At 38.9% G+C, this 19,653-nt stretch overlaps 1 protein-coding gene across 1 annotated transcript in view; it reads left to right on the top strand.

The window, feature by feature from the left end:
• The window catches only part of PCNX2 (pecanex 2), a 166,267-nt gene that overhangs the window by 123,045 nt on the left and 23,569 nt on the right, over positions 1-19,653 (top strand). The window contains exons 24-26 of the mRNA XM_067293462.1: positions 3,593-3,651; positions 6,074-6,289; positions 16,607-16,860. Coding sequence (XP_067149563.1) covers positions 3,593-3,651; positions 6,074-6,289; positions 16,607-16,860 — 529 coding nt within the window. The remainder of the gene's footprint in view (positions 1-3,592; positions 3,652-6,073; positions 6,290-16,606; positions 16,861-19,653) is intronic.

The raw sequence follows: 19,653 nt of genomic DNA, 5'->3' as shown, positions 1-19,653 counted from the left end.
CAGCAAGGCAGAAAAAAAACAGCTGCAATTTCATTTTCAGCTTCTGGAATTAAGCACAGCAATGATCTGTTTTTTTCTCAGTTTGCCTGATTCTCACCGGCCCCTGTGTGTTTCCCCAGGCTGCCCGAGCCCCCCTCAGCCTTTGTTCTACCTTCTTATTGTTACTTGCAGGGAAACTGGGGAGTGAAGTGGGAAGAGAAAGTCTTTCTGGGTTGAGAAATGAGGCAGTATTTTTGCACCAGGGAAATATGGGAAGTGATTCCATCTTTTTACAAAGGGAAGCAATAATTATAATGTCATGAACAGTGCCATGCAAGCGAGTGGATTATCTCAGTGCCCATATAAATGCTGGATAAAAGAGCAGGAGCTAGATATTTCAGGAACCAAGCAGGACATTGACTTTAAAATTGCTTAGACTTAGCTGAAGACATTCAAACACGATCGCTTGCTCTCCAGGGCAAGTGCCCAAGGGCCTGCACTCAGTCTGCGTAGAATAATGCAGTTCAGGAAGAAATCCGATTACTGAGCTAATTATCACCTTGAATGAGTGGTACTGACCAAATTTAAAGCAAGAAGCCACTGGAGGAAAGCCCAAATTGCCCATTAGTCCCAAAAGTTCACTTTAGGAGATTCTAGTTGACAGCAAAAAGCCGAGGAGTAAATGTACACCTAGTTTGGTTGTTAGGTGCAGAATATTATAGTTTAATGCCATGCAAATTCCTGTCACCTTTAAGAAGGTACAAACATAGCTTTGGTTACTAATAATTGTGGAAGATTTTAAAGACCAAAATGGATTAACTGATTGAATTGATTCAAATAAACTGAATTTCAGGGCAAAAGTAGTTCACTCTTATTTTGTTTTACCAACTGTATGTATTACTCCAGGTCTTCATAAAAAATTAAAATTACAGTTCAAAATATCTGGATAAAGTTTTTGATTTTTTTTCTGGTACTATCCGAAAAAAAACAAATCTTTTCTTATCATCTCATGTCCTGGGGCCCATGTTTTCCCTGCTTAAGAAAATGATATTGTGCTTGGAATGGAAGATAAAGCCACAGCAGAGGCTGGTTTCATTTTGTTTGTGAGAGCTGTTCCGTTTCCTTCCCTTCTTCCCATTCAGGCTGCATTATCCATGTCCCGAAGCACTCCTGATTTTCCATAATTGTTTCATGTATCTCTCGTTTTTTTTTGTTTTTTTTTTTTTTTAAAGGCGGGGAGAGGAGAGAAATGGAGCCAGAGCTGCATGCTGGGCAAAAGGATTCCCACTTATATAGATTAGAATTTTCTGAAATATTGCTTGATTTGTATCTGTCTCAATATGCCTCAAGATCAGAAATGCTTTATGGGTTGTTAAAAAAAGAATGGGGTGAAGAATAGTATTGACTTGTACGTCATACTGGCACACTGATTTCAGAGGGGATGAAAGTTAATAAGGAGTCTGATAATCTTAACACATATCCATTTTGAAATCAGCAACATTTCTCTGCTGAGAATAGAAAATTGATGATTGAATTCCATAACCTAATCTTTATGCTAACCCTTGCATATGTTGTAATTGAAGGTGCGTGTATATCAGGATAGAAGAGTTCTGGCAATCTTTTTGATGTTAAATCATTCTTGTATTCAGAGTTGCCTAGAAAGCCCCCCCACACGTAACCATTTTCTGTTGCGTAGAAACTGAAAATTGCAGTTACAATAAGCTGAGCCAACCAGAGCAGGAAGATAAATAATACATCAAATTTAATGTTAATGTATGTAGAGCATATGCTAATATTAATTACAAATAATTCTAATTAAGAATCATACTCTCTCCAACTGTATTTCTTGCAGAGTGAAAACCTGCTCTTTTTAAGGGAAAATCAGTAGCCTGTAGGGAGTAGAGGCAAAGCAGTTTTATTCCTCTTCTGTCAACTACAGGGAAGCCACTGTATAATTTTTTTGTTGGTCAGTTTTCCACAGCTTTTTGGGGGAAGCTGTAGCTAGAGGCTGGATGAAAAGACTTTCTGACATTAGGAACATCAGTGGCATTCTTCTCCCTGAGCAGCATCAGCGTTAGCTTATAACTTCAGATCAGGAACTTCCAACCTGTTAAATAGTTTGTATATTGACTCAAGAAATGCTGGGAACCAATGCTGATTTGAGGAAAGCTTCAGAAGCACAGAATCCCAGGGGGAGCTTCTCTGCTGTGCTTCAAAGACTGTGGGTTTGCACCATCCTCATTTAGTGTTGTTTAACTGATCTGAAAGCCCCTCCTATAACTTAGACCCACCCTGCCTCTGTCCTCCTTGGGGTATGTCTAAATTCTCCTAGTGAGTGGTTAAATTCTAGCTTTCCAAGCTGAGTGTCCGACCACTGCACTATTCAAAATCTCCACTGTGCTCTGTGCTGCGCCCAAATTTCTCCAATGCCAGCCGGTCTCACGCAGCCATACCTCCTTCACCAGGGTTCGGTAAGGGACACTACGGACAATCCCAGGTATCTTCCTCAGCCCAGGGAAGGGCTGTCATGGCTCTTTTTCCCCACCATAAACAGGCTGGTGGACAGATGAGTGTCACACCTCTTCCATGCTTAACCTTATGCTGATAGCAGCTTGGGCCAAATAGCTTTGTCTTTCCCCATATTCTGTTGTAACCTCATTTTCCAAGGAATGGTAGTATTTGCCTATCTGATTGACAGGACTTCTGCTAAGGTTAGCAATAGAGGGCAAAACTTTCAAGGCAGTGGTCTTAGTGAAGTCGCAAAGTACCACTCTCAGAGCAGTATTTTTAGGAAATAAAGTACATTTTCTATAGCATCCCAGGCTTACACTCATACCCTGAAGGCTTTGGAGATGCTTTGGACTTCTGGCCTTGAATATGCTTAGTCACCACAACCATCACTCCCTTCTACTGGGAAAGTGACGTTAGTAAGGGAGACAGAGTCACCATGTGTGTGGAGTAAGACCCTGGAGTTCACTCTTTTTCAAGAGATAAGAATGACCAGGGGCTCCCTCATTGCTGCCTAGGTAATAAGAAGCTTGTTGTTTGTTTATTTGTTTTCTTCCATAGATGTTGCACATACACAGGAATATTCCCACACAATCAAACAAAACCCCTTGAGTCCGGCTATTTTCCTTAAGGCTTCAGAAAGGAGGAAAGACTGATTTAGTATTCTTTGTATTCAGTATTTGGGTAACACCTGGTGGGTATACTTCTGGAGCCAATTTAAATATTTTGGTATATAGTATTGTTGTGTATTGTCACAGATTCCAACTTCTAAATGGACTCTGCTACATGCTGAGTTACTTCTTACATGAATAGCCCCACAAGAAGGAAAATGGGGAAGGAAGAAAGAAAGTTTGAGGAAAAAGAGGCAGTGAAAGAGACACTTTTGTTTCATATGCTGAAGAGCTACTTTAGCAGTAGCAATACTGAATTACAATAACTGTATGTGTTTACTTGGAGTAAACCAATTCACAGATTAGGAGTTTGAACTGCATAATGATACAAACACAGGATGAGAGGATATGTTAAAAAGAAAAAGAAAAAACTTGTATTTGGGGGAATCTTGCTTAAAAAAAGAATTGGCTGTACAACATGTCTTTGTTTCCAGCACCAAAAGATCGGACCATTCCAACACAAGACTGGCAATTCAGATCGAAAAGGATGCAGGTATGGCCTGGGAGTCTGGGTATTTTGCTTGATTTGGAAAACGCGATGTATTTACTCCTTTGAGGATTTGCCTGGAAAGTTAGAGAGGCAAAGTGTTTAATTGTGTGAATGAAGCAGAGCATTTTAGATGTAACAGAGCCCTTGTTTAAGTTGTGTGCCTTGATAAGTAAATTCACTCTTCAATTATGTGGAACTGATTAGATAGCTGCTGGGCTGTGAATCTCTTGGTTAATCATAAAATTTCTGTTTGTGTGGAGTACACAGCAGACACCCTGGCTGAACTCCAAGGTCAGTCTTGGTAAGGGGAGTATTTTGGAAGAAGGAAGCAGGTGATACTGCCCCTACAAGTAAGCAGTTTGGACTGACAGGTATCTCCTCTTCCCTGGGGAGAAACCTTTCTGGAAAAGGCAGAAAGTGAGGGAAGGGAAATCAGAAAATTTGCAGGAGGAGGTAAAAGAAAGAAGGAAAGCCAATGGGCTTCTCTTCCAGGTAATGACCCGTGAAATGAGCTCTAATACATGGCAATCTAAAACACCTTCCTGGACTGCGCCAGGTAATTCCTGCGAGACTCGAAATGGGAGTATTTTTTGACAAGTCAGTGGACATGGAGAGCATGTGATAGCTCACTTGATGCTGTTCATCATCTGGCAGGACAGAGTCCTTTCCAGGAGAAACCGTTATCAAAGTTTCATGCCAAATCCTGGTCCCAGTAAGAGAAGCCAAGATTTCATATCTGCAGCTGATTTTATTTTACCACCAAGGTGTCAGGGGCTTGTACTGTGGAGGTAGAAGCTTACATTGTAATTAAAGTTGTTACATTGCATTTTTATCCCTCCTTTTTAAGCATAGCTGTTACATCAGCAGCACAAAAAATATACATCTTTAAGCAGAAATGAATATAATCCAAGGTGTCCAAGATGACAAGAGAGGTATTACCAGTTCAAGGCATATATAATTCTCTTTCATTATTTATCATTTTAAGGCAAGGAGTTAAGATGTTTCTCAGGTCCATTCCATATTTGGATAGCAATCACCTTTAGCATTATTATAAATGCTAATGATTATTTAATTATGTTTTAAAACCCACTGCTCAAACAAAACATTTCTTTTGTGCGTGTGTACTTAAAAGCTTCCTTTTTTGACTAATCTAAGTTTTCACCAAACATACCCCAAAAGGTATATAGCTGAGTGTATCTGTATGCGTGTACGCACCTGCACATACGTACCAGGTCTGGCTGCGTGATGGCCACAGTGATGAGGGGCTGTGCAGTAAAGTGTCTACTCCTCTTCTTGTATGGTGGAGCAATTTGTAGGGGAAGCTATAGCCTTTCATCCTCTCTTTTTTTCTCCATATTAGATCTGCTCCCAAATATGCACATACATAAATATGCATGTGTACCTGTGCATCTATAGCCACATACACTCTCACATACACATATGCATCTCCAAGATGCTGGTTTGTATGTGTATATCTATTCATCCACTCACATTTAAAAAGTATTAAAAGTAAACCATTGGTGCATTATAGAAAATAAATATAGTTGTCATATCAAGCATATATATCATATAAAAGAGTACAAGCACACCAACACCCTGTTGGATTATGTGGTGCTGTGTTTGCATTTATGAAGGATTTATTTCTTTTCTCTAATCATCATAAAGTGCTAATTTTGTTTCCATTAAATGCCATAGACCTTTATGAGTTTTTCATACTGTTATGTGGTATTCTATCACCCAGACAGTTGGTCCAAGCAGTGTATATCTGGACAGCTGAAACTAGTTTTTAAAGAGAGTGATAACAATTCTAGTGGTGAATGGCCCTTGTTTCGTTCTTTCTCAATATACTAAGTGTATTCTTTTAAATACATGTCCTCATCTTAAGTACCCATCAGACACTTCATGGAGAAAGATTTGTAAACATTCCTGGAAGAGTCAAAGAAACAGCTCCCAGTGAAATTACTGGAAGCTATGTGACCAGATCCTTTACTGAGTGAAAATCTCAGGAAGAATATACTGTTCTAAGCTTATGTACTGAGATATTCATGATCTGTGATTTCTTAAAATTGATAACAATATGTAGATGTTAACTTAGGATAGCAGAGTCTTTCAGTGGAGCCAAAAAAACTTGCTGTTGTAAAACATGGAGTAGGAGATGTGGTTCGATCTGAAATATATTTTTTCACCAATCTAGTGTTCTGTTTGTAGTACTGTTCATATTAAACAAAAGTCTCACTCCTGATTCTGTAAAGGACTTCTAGTCCACCTAGACATTGCATTTAATGTAGTGTATCTTTAAGAAGATACCATCTAGCTACAGGAAGAGGCTTTATGCAGGAATAAAAAAGAACATAGGATTCTATTCAGAATGGCTTAGTTTATAATAAATTTTATTTTTCACAAATGTATGCTGCTCTGGTTGTAGGAAATGATGACAATAATCTCAACTCCATTTTTTATGAGCATTTGACAAGATCTCTGCAGGAGTCTCTTTGTGGAGATTTGATACTGGGCCGCTGGGGAAACTACAACACAGGAGACTGTTTTATTCTGACATCGGATTATTTAAATGCCTTTGTGCACTTGATCGAAATTGGAAATGGCGTTGTCACCTTTCAGCTCAGAGGGCTGGAATTTCGAGGTAAGGATCTACATCCCTGATGATTTAAACAACAAAAAGCAACCACAAACTGTCTGGCTTCCTTAACTTATCGCAACTCTATAGTGGGGCATAGAGTTTAAGGACCTCTTTCTCTCTCTTTCTTTATAGGTATCTGTTTGTCTAAAGGCTCTGTATTTCTTTGTATCAGTATTTGAATGACAGTGCTGTGAAACCCAAACGTTTAGAAATTAGGAGTCATGTTCTGCAGTATCTAAGACTTCCAGAAAGAAAGCATATTGAGTTCTTTTCTTGGTTTACAGGTCTTTTAGATTACGCTTGGTCATGTTTTCAGATATTTTTTCCTTCAATAACGTGAAGACTGAAGTTCCTCTGAAAATTGTTCAACCTTCAAAAACTTGCGTTTGAAGAAGCACCAAATGTCATGAGACAGCCCACTGAAAATGTTGTGGGTTGGATGATGCAAGATGCTAGTGGTGAGCTGGTCTCCCTCACAGTAGAAAAGGAACACTTCAAAAGACCTGAGACATGTTTAAGTGCAGACACTAGGCTACAACTAGAGAATAGCTTATATCTTGCATTGATGTTGAAACTGGCTAGAAAGCAGCACCCTGCTTCACTTAATATAAGGAGAGGAGAAGCAAGTGGAGACCTGTTTCCTGAATGAGGGCTTCATATTTATTTTATTTAGGAAGTGCTGACTCCTAGTAGAAAAGACCTATTCAATGTGTTCCTCTGACAGGACCCTCCTCTTTAGGGAAAGATGCTTGCATCCCCTTCCTACGTGTTGTGGCATTTGTGAGGCCAGTTGCTCATAGTATCTCACTCCTGTCCTTTCACCTGTTGTTGTAAGGTAGGGAGAAAAATGGAAGTAAAACCACAGAGCTTTATAAATAGCTTTTAAATTCTCTTTGTGCTAACATACTGGCTAGCTGTGATTGTTGCTTGGGTTTGTAGCCTTTCAAAGATACCACTTTGCAATTGCAAATGGTTGGTGGAACTTTGAAATCCTAGAACAGCTTCCCAGGCTGGAGAGCTGAGCATCTAAGGGACAGCAAGCATAGCAATGTATAATCGAGGCAACTTTTCAGCCAGGCTGAGTATGAGAAAATAGGAGACAGGCCAGCTCTCTGAATGCACTTAAGTGTGGGAAGTTTTGACTCGGAAAAAACACGTGTGGCCTCAAGTCTTGACTCTGTGACAGACTTCCTGTAGGTTCACAAGGAGGTCTTTAGAAGATCTTTAAAATCAGCAGTGGCTGAGCCCTGCAGCCTCTTGTGTGTCTCATGAATTGCCATTTGGAGCCAGCTAAGTTCTGAACACAAGTATCCCTTTCCCCATTTTCTGTCATCCCTCGGGAAGAGGTTGGCAGTCTGCTGAAGTCACACTCTTACCTGGGAGTTCAGAAGTTCTGGATCCACATAATTAACAAAGCAGCAGCAACCAGGAAAGCACAGACATATTACTGGAGGAGGAGGAGGGGAATGGGAAAAGTGGGAATGGGAATCCCGCCTAGATTATCTCATCTTCAGCACTTCTAACCCTCAGAGTATCACATTTTGGGGGAGACTCCCCAGTACTAGAAGGGAAAAGGATGGAAAGGGGAAGAAATGGCTTCCCCCTGCTCTTCTTTCTGTTCCCAGTGAATGATGCTATTCTAGGAATGGGACAGAATGTATAATTAGTTTACATCCTCATGGACATGATGTGTACATGAAGGATTCTCCAACTTTCAGAGTGTTGTCTCCAGGTAGAGATGTGTTGGGAAGATAAACTAGGAGTGTGTGAATATTTGGATTACATTCTTTGACCTGGAACAGAAAAGCCATATAGGATTGAATAGCACAACATACTCGAAGAAAGAACAGCTCTAACATGTAGCATTTGACATGACGTGTGTGAGTAAACCCCACTACACCATGCAGAATGAGTACCAGAGAAACTGCAGAAATTGCAAGCCTGTTTAAGGACAGAGTAGGCAGAGTAGGAGGAACAGAGGAGCTAAGAGAGGAACCAGACACAAGCAAGATAAGATGAAGTCTTTCTGACATGGACTATGACAAAAGTGTCATGGACTGCAGACAGGGGGCCTGGGACAGGAAGTTAGACCAGGCTGCCCCAGTGCGGCACAAAGAACCGTCTCTGACTGCCAACTAAGCAGGTTCTTCCCCGTTTCAGGTCTTGCAGATGGTCCATGTGGGGTCACAGTTGCATATAGTAGGGTTTCTTCTGCAGAAGTGGGAATGGTGTGTACAAAAACTGAACTGGAAGAACACCTTGTAGTTTATAAAGTCAAGTGGTAGTTGTTAATAAGCACTAGATTTTAAATTTCACATGAAATCTCATTTCCTCTGATTTGCATATCTGTCCTACTTTCCTATTTTTAGTTGTCTGGTCATATACTGCTTTTTTACCTGGGACCCTGATTTAATTCATTGCACAGAATGGTTTCCCACAAGCAAAAAAAAAAAAAGGTAGAGGAGGAACTTGAAAACTGTGATTTCTGAGCTTTGGCTGCTTGACTTCTACTTTAATTTCAAAAATGCAATTTTAATTGAGGGCCCTAAAAAATCTGCAGTTCTTTAAATATGAAGTCTACATTTGCTTGGGAAATGAGTGAATCATGACAGTGTTCTCTGTATCTGTTTATGAGTAAACCAGAAGCAATATTTGCATTGTGAAGCTCTGGATTTGGCTGTGAATATTTGTGACTGTTGTAGCTGAAAAGCTGGGCTGGTAATTCTGCCACAACACTGCCCAAAGAAAAGGTCATAGGCTTCTGAATTTAAGTTTACTAGGGGGAGGAGATATTGCTTCCCCTATTTGCAGTCTAGCCTAATTAACAGTTGGCATTATAAATGACTTTGATCCAGATTCCTTTCTAACTGTAGTTAATAGATGCACTCGGCCCAGCTTTTAACTGAAAAAGATCTTTGCAGTCAGAGAAAGAATACATCGAGCAAACTGGAAGAAGTTGGTCAGCAAAGCTGGGATTCCTCTAATCTCATTTTAGTCCTGTTCAAATTAAGCATCATGTCTGAATGAGCTCTTCACTCTCCATTTCTATGAACAGAGAAGGGACATGCCTCCACTGTGTCATTCATCCTGTGTGCAAAGCAGGGGAGAGGCTCAGCACCTGCTGATGCTGTCTCCCCGCCACTGGCAGCAAGAAGAGCACAGAGTGATGAGCTCCAGCTAGATGATAACTTTGAGGTAGCTGCATACTGGTGTGGGGGAATCAAGCCCTTCAGGAACTTAACTATACTGTCTGTGTTAGGCCACAGTGGTAAACTGTATGCCAGAAGAAATACGTACTGTATCATTTAATTTGAAGAGAAGAGATAGGGGAAAACCCACAATCAGGGAAAGAGCAGAAAGAATGTCAAAATATGTAGGTCCTGTGAGTTTCCTGTTGAACAAGGAAGACTTTAAATATTTTCGTGTTTAGTCTGTGCCCCAACAAAATGTCTTTTGGAGAATATCCAGTTAGACATAACGTGTGCGGAAATCATTTATGGATGGTGATACTGATATCTTGAGGTGCAGTTTTCTAACTCACTCCTGATGTTCTTCAATAATATAATTAGAGTCTAAAACTCTGCTGTGATTTTTGTTACTGAATGTTGCACGTGCAATATTCATGCTTCACTTGGAACTTCATTAGATGAATCAAGGAGAGGAGCACAGAGCAGACACAGATGCAATTGTACATAGTGGAAGGCAGCTGTGATGGGACTGCCCATGGGGCTTTCTCTGTGTTAGCTAGTTTATTTCCCATGCAGAATACCAGTTTGAGGTATAAACTCCAGGAGCAGTAATGATGTCTAAGAAATAAGAATAATTACTCATTTCTGCAGTGTATGTGTACATTGTATAGTTTTATTACAGCAGAGAGTACATTACCATTGTAAGGAATGTTTATTGGCGTTTGATTTTTGTGTCTGAAGACTCTGTAGCACTAGCAAGAATCATTCTTTTTTTAAAGAGTGGTTGCAACTTTCCCTTTTTACTTCTAACAATCACTTCATGCTGTTGGAAAATAAAAGTGCCCGTCTTCATGTCGTTTCTGAGACCACAGTTGAATATGTTCTGTGTATGCACCAAACTGTCAAAAAGGTATTGACAAATTAAAAGGAGTTCAGAGAAAAGCGGCCATTTTTTAACACATCTCTTTTGAGAGAAGGTTAAAAGAACTGAATGTACATTGTTTGAGTGGGAAAGAACAAAGGTTGAGAGACCTGATGCTCAAAAAAATTAGAGAAGCATGAACAGAAAGGTTGCATAGGGATTTTTTTGACTGAATCATGATGATTTAATTGGAAAGAATGGCATAAAACAGGGAAGAGGATACTTCAGTTTGAATGTGGGAGATCTGTAATGGTGAAATCTTTTAGGTGTATAGTAATGTTCCGGAATTTCAAATACTTAGAATATTTTCGTTTCTCTAACACAGGTTAGAATAAATATTTGTTGTCTTTTTCCCCCTTTCCTCCCTTACGCAATTTTATATGTATATATGGGTGTACTGTAGAAGACTTCTGAAAGGAAGGAACATGTTAGATGCACAGCAGCCTTTTTATTGAGAAAAGGCCTATGTCAAAAGCCATGTTGCATTTTACATTGCATCTCAGGAGAAGTGACATGTGAGGTTCTCATGGATTTGTTAGCTAAAAGTTTAACAACCAAGGTCCTTAGAGAATGTTTTCTTTCACATTGGGTTCCATAATGTGTTTCTGCAGACAAAAAAGAGAAAGGATTTTTGAGAAGAGATGATGTCTGTTGTAAAACCAATTGACCTAGTTAGAAAAAACAGAATATTCTTCAGGCATGAAAGCACCCAAAGCAGTCAAACACCAAACCACAGTTCTGTAACTAGTAGCTGTGACATTTGAGGAATCGGTATTGGTTTGAGGTATTTTTTCAAGTCCTGCGATTTTTCTTTGAGACAACTTGAGACTATCATAGCCTATAAATTACTTTTCTTAATCCCAATTCCACAAGGAAAAGAGCAGGAAGGATCCCAAACAATAGTTGTTTTCCAGAATGTGTCCAATTCTGAACTCATCAGCTTCCATTTGGGAGCTCAGTTCACTCCTCTCTCTCTCTTTTTTTTTTTTTTTTTTTTTTTTTTTGAAGTATTGTTTTCCTTTGGCTTTTGAACTATATACAATGCTTGTTTCGGGAGAGGATGGCCTTTCAGTCTCTGTAATTATGCTCTTTGCACTTCCTCTGGTTGATAACTTGCTGCCTGTTAGTCGCTATCCTGAGCAGAAAAGGAACAGGTGATCTGAGGAGGAGCCTTATCTGTCTGAATTTGGGAATACTCAGATTTGCAGCAGAACTTGGTGGAGCTGAGTCAGATATTTTCAAAGTATAACACATTTATTTATAAAATATTCATGTTTACCAAACAAATGGTGAACAAGCAGGCATTTTTGAGGAGCCCCTTGTGAAGAGACTTGTACATAACCTATAAAAGGAGGTATCTTGTGCTCCACTCCCTCTTCACAGCTCCAAGTCTCCACATGCAGCCCCATCTCACAGACTTATACCTACTTAAACCACCTAGTCTAAAGCTGATTGTTTGGGTCGCATAGTTTAGAGCTTGAAATGCCCAATGTGGGAGAGTGATTTATGATCTTCTTAACGTGTGCATGTGTGATTAGTGCATGATATACTGTGAGCCCTTTCTAAGTACATATACACCCTAGGTGCTTATATGTCAGCAGTCTTAGTGGTCAAACTATCACTACCTTCAGCTGTAATAATTTATCTCCATTCTGTCTGTGTTGTTAAGCTCAAGTATTTTATGAAAATTAAAACTGCTCTGGAAGTATGTTGTTGTGTCACAGAATTTTATGTCTGGCCCTTGAGAACTGAACAATGTTTTTCCTGCCACTCACTGAGTTTGCAAAATTCAATTCAAAAGTATGCTTTGGTTTCAGCCATTAATTTTAGAAGGCTGGGTGGTCATTAAGTTAGGTGTATTTTATGTGTCCTCTTGAAGTGAGATTACGGTCTTCAGTTTCAATTTTCTGATTTCCATTTAAGTCAGATCCTTCTGGCAGAGTACAACTGAGTCCTCAAATCCTGATGTGTCAGGAAAATAGAAAGAGTGCTGAGCTCTCACACTGATTTTCTCCTGAGCTTCCATAGAGTGACCTTGCTTTGTTGAGCTGGCACAAGTTTTGCATTGATACGTTTTTGACAACCATCCAGTGTCAGATATCTTACAAATGAATCGGTCTCATCTGTACTAGCAAGGGTCACAGTGAATGACTAATGCTGAATGAAGTGGGAGAGCTTATTTTCTTTCTACTGCAGAAAGAAATGTAAAAAGAATGTTTTTCTTCAGATTTTAAAATCACTAATTACCAGTGAAAACATCTTCCTGCTTTTTAATATTTAATGGCACTATACTTAATTATATTGCATTACTGAAGTGCACGTTCTGCTCCACTGCTCTTTGGTTTTTATGAATAATTCTCTTAGAATTGCTTAAACTTGATAATTTCTGGAGAAGCAATATAAAAATTGACATTTTAATCATCAGCTTACAACATATATACAAGTATAGGGTTACCATTCTGTAAAAAATACGCACAGATGCTTAACTTCATTCACTATGACTTGTCCCTTTTGGCTTAATTCATAAAACTGAGCAAATGTTTTTAGTCCTCGTGGTATCACTGTCTAGAGTGACAGACCAAAAAGAGGATCGATGAAGGAATTCGTAAGATGAAATTTCTGAATAACATGAAAAGTTATGACATTCAAGTCCAACCATTGCATTATGGCCTGAAGTAAGGTTCAGTCAAAGATGGGAGAAAATTACTGGCACTCTTTCTAGAACTGAATGCAAGAAATGGGAGGGAACTAACATGTACTTGAGCATCAAACCTGCATTTTGTATTTGCAGACTTGAATCCTCTTATTAGATGTCATTTGGAAATATTAATCAGCAGATGAGATAGGACTGAGGGTACGAAATAGGGATTTAGTATTTTGTCAGAACACTGGCCACTGCTCAGATCATTGCTGCCTTGAAACTAAGCAGAGACACCCCAGAGGATCTGCAAGCAGCCAAGACACCAAATCCCCAAGGTGATAGTACTCGACTCCATCAAACGGCTTTTGTTAAGCAGACACGTGTTTGCCAGATGTTGACAGAGCACAGACCTGATTTCATTCCTTGGAATAAATGTGCAAAATGACCACATGAGCTCCTTGGTTTGTTCCCAGAGCTTTTGTAATAATCTGGTCCCGCTTAGAATGTCTCTAACTCCCCAAGTTCAATATTGATGGTGTCAACTGTAGTATAATTTTAGCCTTAATTGGGAGAAATGTTTACCTGTTGAATTAGGTGAGAATGCAAATAATTGTTCTGGCTTCATCACCTGTTTGTTATGCATGTTATGCACAGCTTTCTTGGATCTCTTCCCAAGGATCTCTTGAATTCACTTATTACTTGCCTTGCTAGCCTCTTTAGGGGCTAATACATGTCTTAAGAAAAATAATAATTACACACATTCTTCAGAATAATACAGATATTAAGTAATGTAGATAATACAGAGAGTGCACAGAAACCTGATCAGTATTTCATAGCAAAGAAATGTGATATGTTGATACAAAATTAAAAATAAATGTAAGAATAAGGATATGTAAACTGAGCAAACCCCATCTTTAATTCTATTAGTTGTAAGGGCATAAGTGACAGCTGTTTATTAGACTTGTGTTTTTCATCAAAAGGGGCAATGTTCCACTTACAAATGTTTGGCAATGCTAAATTTAGCACCTGGAAAGAAGATTTATCTTCTCTTAATTTCAGTTTAATACTGTGAGATCTTTAACCTTTCAGAAAATAAGCATAACAGCAATAGTAATAGCACCAGCATGCAGTTGTTATTTTACTCTTTTCAATATCCAGCTGTATATAAGCTATGTACAAAGGAATATGCCTTTCCCTACTTCACTTTGAGTACAATGTCTTTTGACTTGACTTCAGAAAAGCATCCAGAGCAGTTGCTGCTTTTTTGCTGTTGAGCAGCAAGTGTTAATTCATGTAGAAATCTGTGAAATATGAAGCAGAAGCAGTCCAGTTCACGTTCAGTCCTAGTGGATATGTCAGCTTGATAGGTCATGTCTTGTATTTTGTGGAGTCTTCAAAGGAAATGTGTTTATTTTTAGGTTACTTGAAAACATGTAATAATTTGTTATATTGTGTTCCCCTGCTGTCCGAGAAGGAATAGATATCAGTCTGTGAACAACACTGGATACACAGGGTAAACAGAAAACTGAACAGGGAACAGTGGAAGTAATTGATCTTTTCCTCCCACCTCTCAGGGCTACAATCCTATATTTTTCTCAAACATTTCCTTCAGATTTTTTTATTCTTCTTCCTTTTATGTGTTTTCTTCCTGGATACATTTTAGAAGTGTATGGAGAAGGAAGAGAAGTTCATAGCCAGTAGTTTAAAATATTTTGTTGTATTTTGGAAGGCTTTTCTTAATGTGGGAAGGGGAATACTCTGGGTGCTACTTCCATCAGTAAGAACGAAGGGTCCTCAGTTTGTCATTACAGTGCTGTTAAGTTGACCATACAGTTGTGATTGACTGGGATAGTCAATCTAGGACACAGAGACTGTCCTGACGCTCCAAAGAAAGGCCTTCCAGATGCTCTCTTGTTCCAGCTTCTCTTTTGGGATGCTGGCAAATTTCGGGGGAATGGACCTGCCGTTATTTTCTTTCCCAGTCTACTGTTTGGATGACAAACATAGCCAAATTCTTCTCTCATTTGCGCTGACACAAATAAACAGGTCTGTTGGTCCTGGCAGGGGTTTTTATAGATGTTGATTACTATAATGTATGTAAGGTATAGCAATCAAATTCTCAGAGAGGAACTCAAAGGTGTTTTAAACCATGTGGTGTTCTTGCTATTTTTTTGACTGTGAAAACACAGAATGTGCTCTTAAGCGTATTTCCTGATAGGTAAAATTCATACTCCATGTCACACTTTCCCCCCAAATGACAGGCAAGTGGTACTGGGAATGCAAACACAATTCAGTTTGAGAGTAAGCCACTGGCGAGGGTAGTGTTGCTGTTGAGGGACGTAAAAGAAGCAGATGAGAGGCTGCTGGTAAATATTGCAGCTTTGCTTTCAGATCAGCACTGTCCCACTGCAAGCATCGGCTAATGCCAGCTAAGGCTTTAGCTGGGCATGTCCCCTACTCGCCAGAAACGGCAGTGTTGTGTCTGGCAGCTTCCTCTCTTGTTGAGACCATTTGGAAACCGACTGAGCCAGCTCTTTCATGGGGTGAGACTTACCCATTGGCGGAAGGCCCATACAAGACATATGTGCAGCTTACCTCATAGTAAATAGCCTTGAAAGAAGGTTTTTGCAGAACTTCAGTGGAGAATAAGTTTTGCAACAGTCCATGGAGAGCAAATTTTAAAAAGATCTATGCATCAAGCACATGCAGTCTGTGTGCTGTGAGAACTGTGTGGGGAGCATATGGGTGTCCACCTCTGGTCGTGATTTGTAGGGCCCTAAATGGTTTTGACACCACATTCATAGATTTCAAATCCAGAAAGGCTTTGGTTGATTATCTAGTGTGCATAGTACATGCCAGAAATGCAGTCTGCACAGCAGAAATATTATATATGCCTCATAAGTTCTTTTCAAGTTAACATTTCTTTTTCAGAAAGATTTACTCTATTTTGATCTAGAGCCCATGTAACAGGCTGATTAGAAAGCTGTTCTATCCTCTTGATGCTGGCAATGACCACTTATTGCTCTTCATTGGAAATGTTTGATCTGGAGTAGCTTTAATTCCACTGGGGAAGAGAAGAACCAGTTAGATGTTATTTTTGGAACGTGCTTTCTAAGACCCCTTGCTGAAACCCAGATTTTGTAAGTGCTCTGACACGCTGTAAATTCTTTGTTTGCATCCTGTATGTTATTTGAAGAAGCAGACTGAGATTTGGAGCAATTTGCTTAATATGCCTGACGGAGAGAAAATTTTTAGTGTTGCTTCCTGGTGAGTCTTTATTAAGGTAGAGGCTGTGGTCTGTAGTGTAGCTCAGCTCAGAAAAGGATGCGTAGAACATGAGAGTGGGCCCTTTTGGCTTTTATAGATGATAGTAAATAAATAATGTACAGCTCTTTATTTGCTGCTGCACATGGATCAGTTGGCACATCTAATTTGTTGCTGTAGCTCTTTTTATTAGATTTTTGCTAAGTGGCTGGAGTCTTCAATCATTCTTTTTTAGCTTGGAAGAAGTCCTTTGTTTCCTCCTCCCCCAGTAACCGCCAGCATGCTCTCTTTTTCTTTCTGCCAAGGGACGTATTGCCAGCAGAGAGAAGTGGAAGCTATAACAGAAGGAGATGAAGACAATGAAGGCTGCTGCTGTTGTAAGCCTGGACACTTGCCTCACTTGTTATCATGTAATGCAGCCTTTAACCTCCGATGGCTGACATGGGAAATAACACGAACCCAGTACATCCTGGAAGGATATAGCATCATTGATAACAACGCTGCAACAATGCTGCAAGTGTTTGATCTGCGGAGAATACTTATCAGATACTATGTAAAGGTAAACTCTTTGGTAAAGTGGAATTTACTCCTTGGCAGATTTGTCAAAAAGAAAGAATGCTGGCTTTCTATTAGAAGTAGTGTTTTAAATAGCTGGCTTTACGTTCATTCATTTGCACTGTAGGCAGTCAGACTGACTTGAAATTAGAAAGGGATAATTAACTCATCTCCATTTGCTCTATTTGATTCTGACCAGTCATACCTCCAGTTACTATAGAAAATCGCAGATTTGCTTAAGTAGACATCCAGAAGTTGAGTTAACATCCTGTATCGATAAAGTCCTAAGAAGCATTCTTACAAAGCAAAGCTTCGCTAACAGTTTGTTGTTTTCTTCCTGACTTGGTTTTAATGCTGTTTTGTCTGGCAAACAAAAAGATCAACAAGCATAAAGATCTTGGGGAAGTCTCTGAAGAGCTGTTTCTCAAATGTACTTTTTTAATCATTCAACCCCCCTTCTTACTTGCTCTTTTAGATATATACCATGACACATTTTAAGTCATTTTATTTCATTGATTAAGCAGCAATTCATTTTCATCACTTCTGTAGTTGCAGTATGATTGAGATCAAAGTGACCACACAGATACTCATTTGTCAAAATAATCGAACCTTACAAGGTAGCAAGACATCTTCATCCTCTGCTTAAACCCATTCCAGTCCAGCAAATGAAGAAATTGCTGTTCTTTATTGTCTTCTACTGAAGCAACAAAACCTAAATGCCATAATTTATGCCGTTGCTACTACCTTTAAGCCAATCAGCAAAGCTCCGACCATCTCTGAGTGATGCAATTCCTTCCTACTTATATCTATGCAATCGTCAAATCCTGTCAGCCTTACAGAGAGATCCGTTGTAAAGAAATGAATCACCTTTTACTGCAAATGAACAAATGCAGTAAAAACAAGATCATTGTTTCACAAAGGTGTTTTGATCATTCAGTCAATTACTTCTGTAAAATGGAAATTGGGATTTCTTAAATAATTTTACATACAGTGAGGCCTTGTAACCAGCCTGGTTTGTTTAATTAATTAGAAACAAAACTGCCTGTGAGCATGCTTCTTTCATTTTAAAAGTGGGCTTTGTTTGTATAAATTAAATGGTTTTTAAACAACATAATATACATGGAAAAAGACCTTGTTTAAGCTGAAATGAGTATGTTCTCACGATTACTTTATTACTTTACTTTAAAATGAAACCTGAACATGAACTGGTGCAATTTTATGTATGACTCAACTTTTGATGGTAAATGAGACTGAAGACAAACCCAGCCTAAGACAAGGGAAGAGAGAGTGCATTCAGGAGATTCCTCCTTTAGAATGACATTCCCCAAAGGAAAATAAATGGAGATTTTTTTTCCTCCTTCTCTTCAAGTTATTGGTTTCTTCCCTGAACAGGAGCTTTGATAAGATTTGGTGAAGTTCTTAGTGCAGCCTAGGAAGGTGAGAAGATTGCATTACATATCAGATGAGCTTTCATCCTGTTAACTTAGTACTGCTAGAACTTCTCTCCGGATAAACAATATCAGAAACAGAGGTGAGAACTTACTCCTTCCCCAGCTCATTCCCATTAGAGAACCCGAAGCTGCAAAGACCCTGGGCAATTTCACTGTGAAGATTTTAAAGCCCTGACACTTTCCTTTTAATGGAGCAGGAAGGTATTGTAGAAAGAACTCTAGTTAATGCAGTATTCAGGTCACATAAATCACAAACTCAGAAAACACTTAGACTTTAAGTTTCAACAGCAACTGCACTTCCATTACACTGAGTGTTTGGAGTGCTTCTGGTTTATTCTTTATAGCTTACCATATTGTAAATATTTACCATATCATTTCTGAGTTGTCATATAGCTGAGAATATACTTGTGCACAGAACATATTCGGGAAGAGTTAGTAAAACCAGAATGTAATGAGGTATTGGAAATTTTAGCTATTTCTGTGTCTGATTACAAGTCTGATTTTTTTTTTTCCCTGCAGAATCTGCTTCTATGTAAACACAGGTGAGAATAATACAAAAAGCAAACTATATTTTGAAGATCAACCAAGAGAATGTATGCTTTGTTTCAGTTCTTCTATGCTTCATGAATAATTATCATATTTGTCTTTTAAACAATGAGTTGCACTGAACCTCTTGTGCTTAATATATTTATTTCATTTGTAGTTCATTGACAGCCTAGAAAGACCTTTATTTCTTCTTACAAAAGGATTTTTATTCTTCTCAAATAAAGTGGGTCAGCTCCCGTAGCCCTTCTGCATATATTTTGAAATCATTTCCTGCCCAACTACTGTGAAATTTTTCCCTCATGCCTCCTCCATCTCTTCTCAATATATTCTTATTTAAACATCTTTTAGTATTCGAGAAGTCTACATTTGCTGAGTGTTATGTTTCCAGCTCCTATTGTTTCTGCCTGAATCTTTTAAAAAGAGTGTATTGTTCTCCACATGCCAAAAAATTAAGGGTCCATCCCCAGTCTGTCTCTGTCTGCCTTGTCTTTTTCCTCTGGAGCTTAGTTTTCCTCTTGCTCGTGTATTTTTGTATAATTTAAAGGATAAACTGTGGATGTCATCCGGGATTTGAAAAAGGGCTGATAGTGCTTCTGTCCTTTTTAATCCATCAGATTTTCATTTTATACATTTATTTGCTTAATAATATTTCCATTGCATGGGTAAAGTAGAACCACATCATCTTCAATCATGTTCACTGGCCCCTCATTTGCTTTGGAATCCAGTTCTAAATTAATATTCTTTAATAAAACATCATAATTATGAAACATTATAATGGGACTTCCCACCTGCTGCCACTT

This window comes from Apteryx mantelli, chromosome 3, assembly GCF_036417845.1.
Source record: "Apteryx mantelli isolate bAptMan1 chromosome 3, bAptMan1.hap1, whole genome shotgun sequence".
Classification (NCBI taxonomy): Eukaryota; Metazoa; Chordata; class Aves; order Apterygiformes; family Apterygidae; genus Apteryx; species Apteryx mantelli.
The sequence above is the reverse complement of the archived record's forward strand: the minus strand, read 5'-3'. Positions and strand labels throughout refer to the sequence as shown.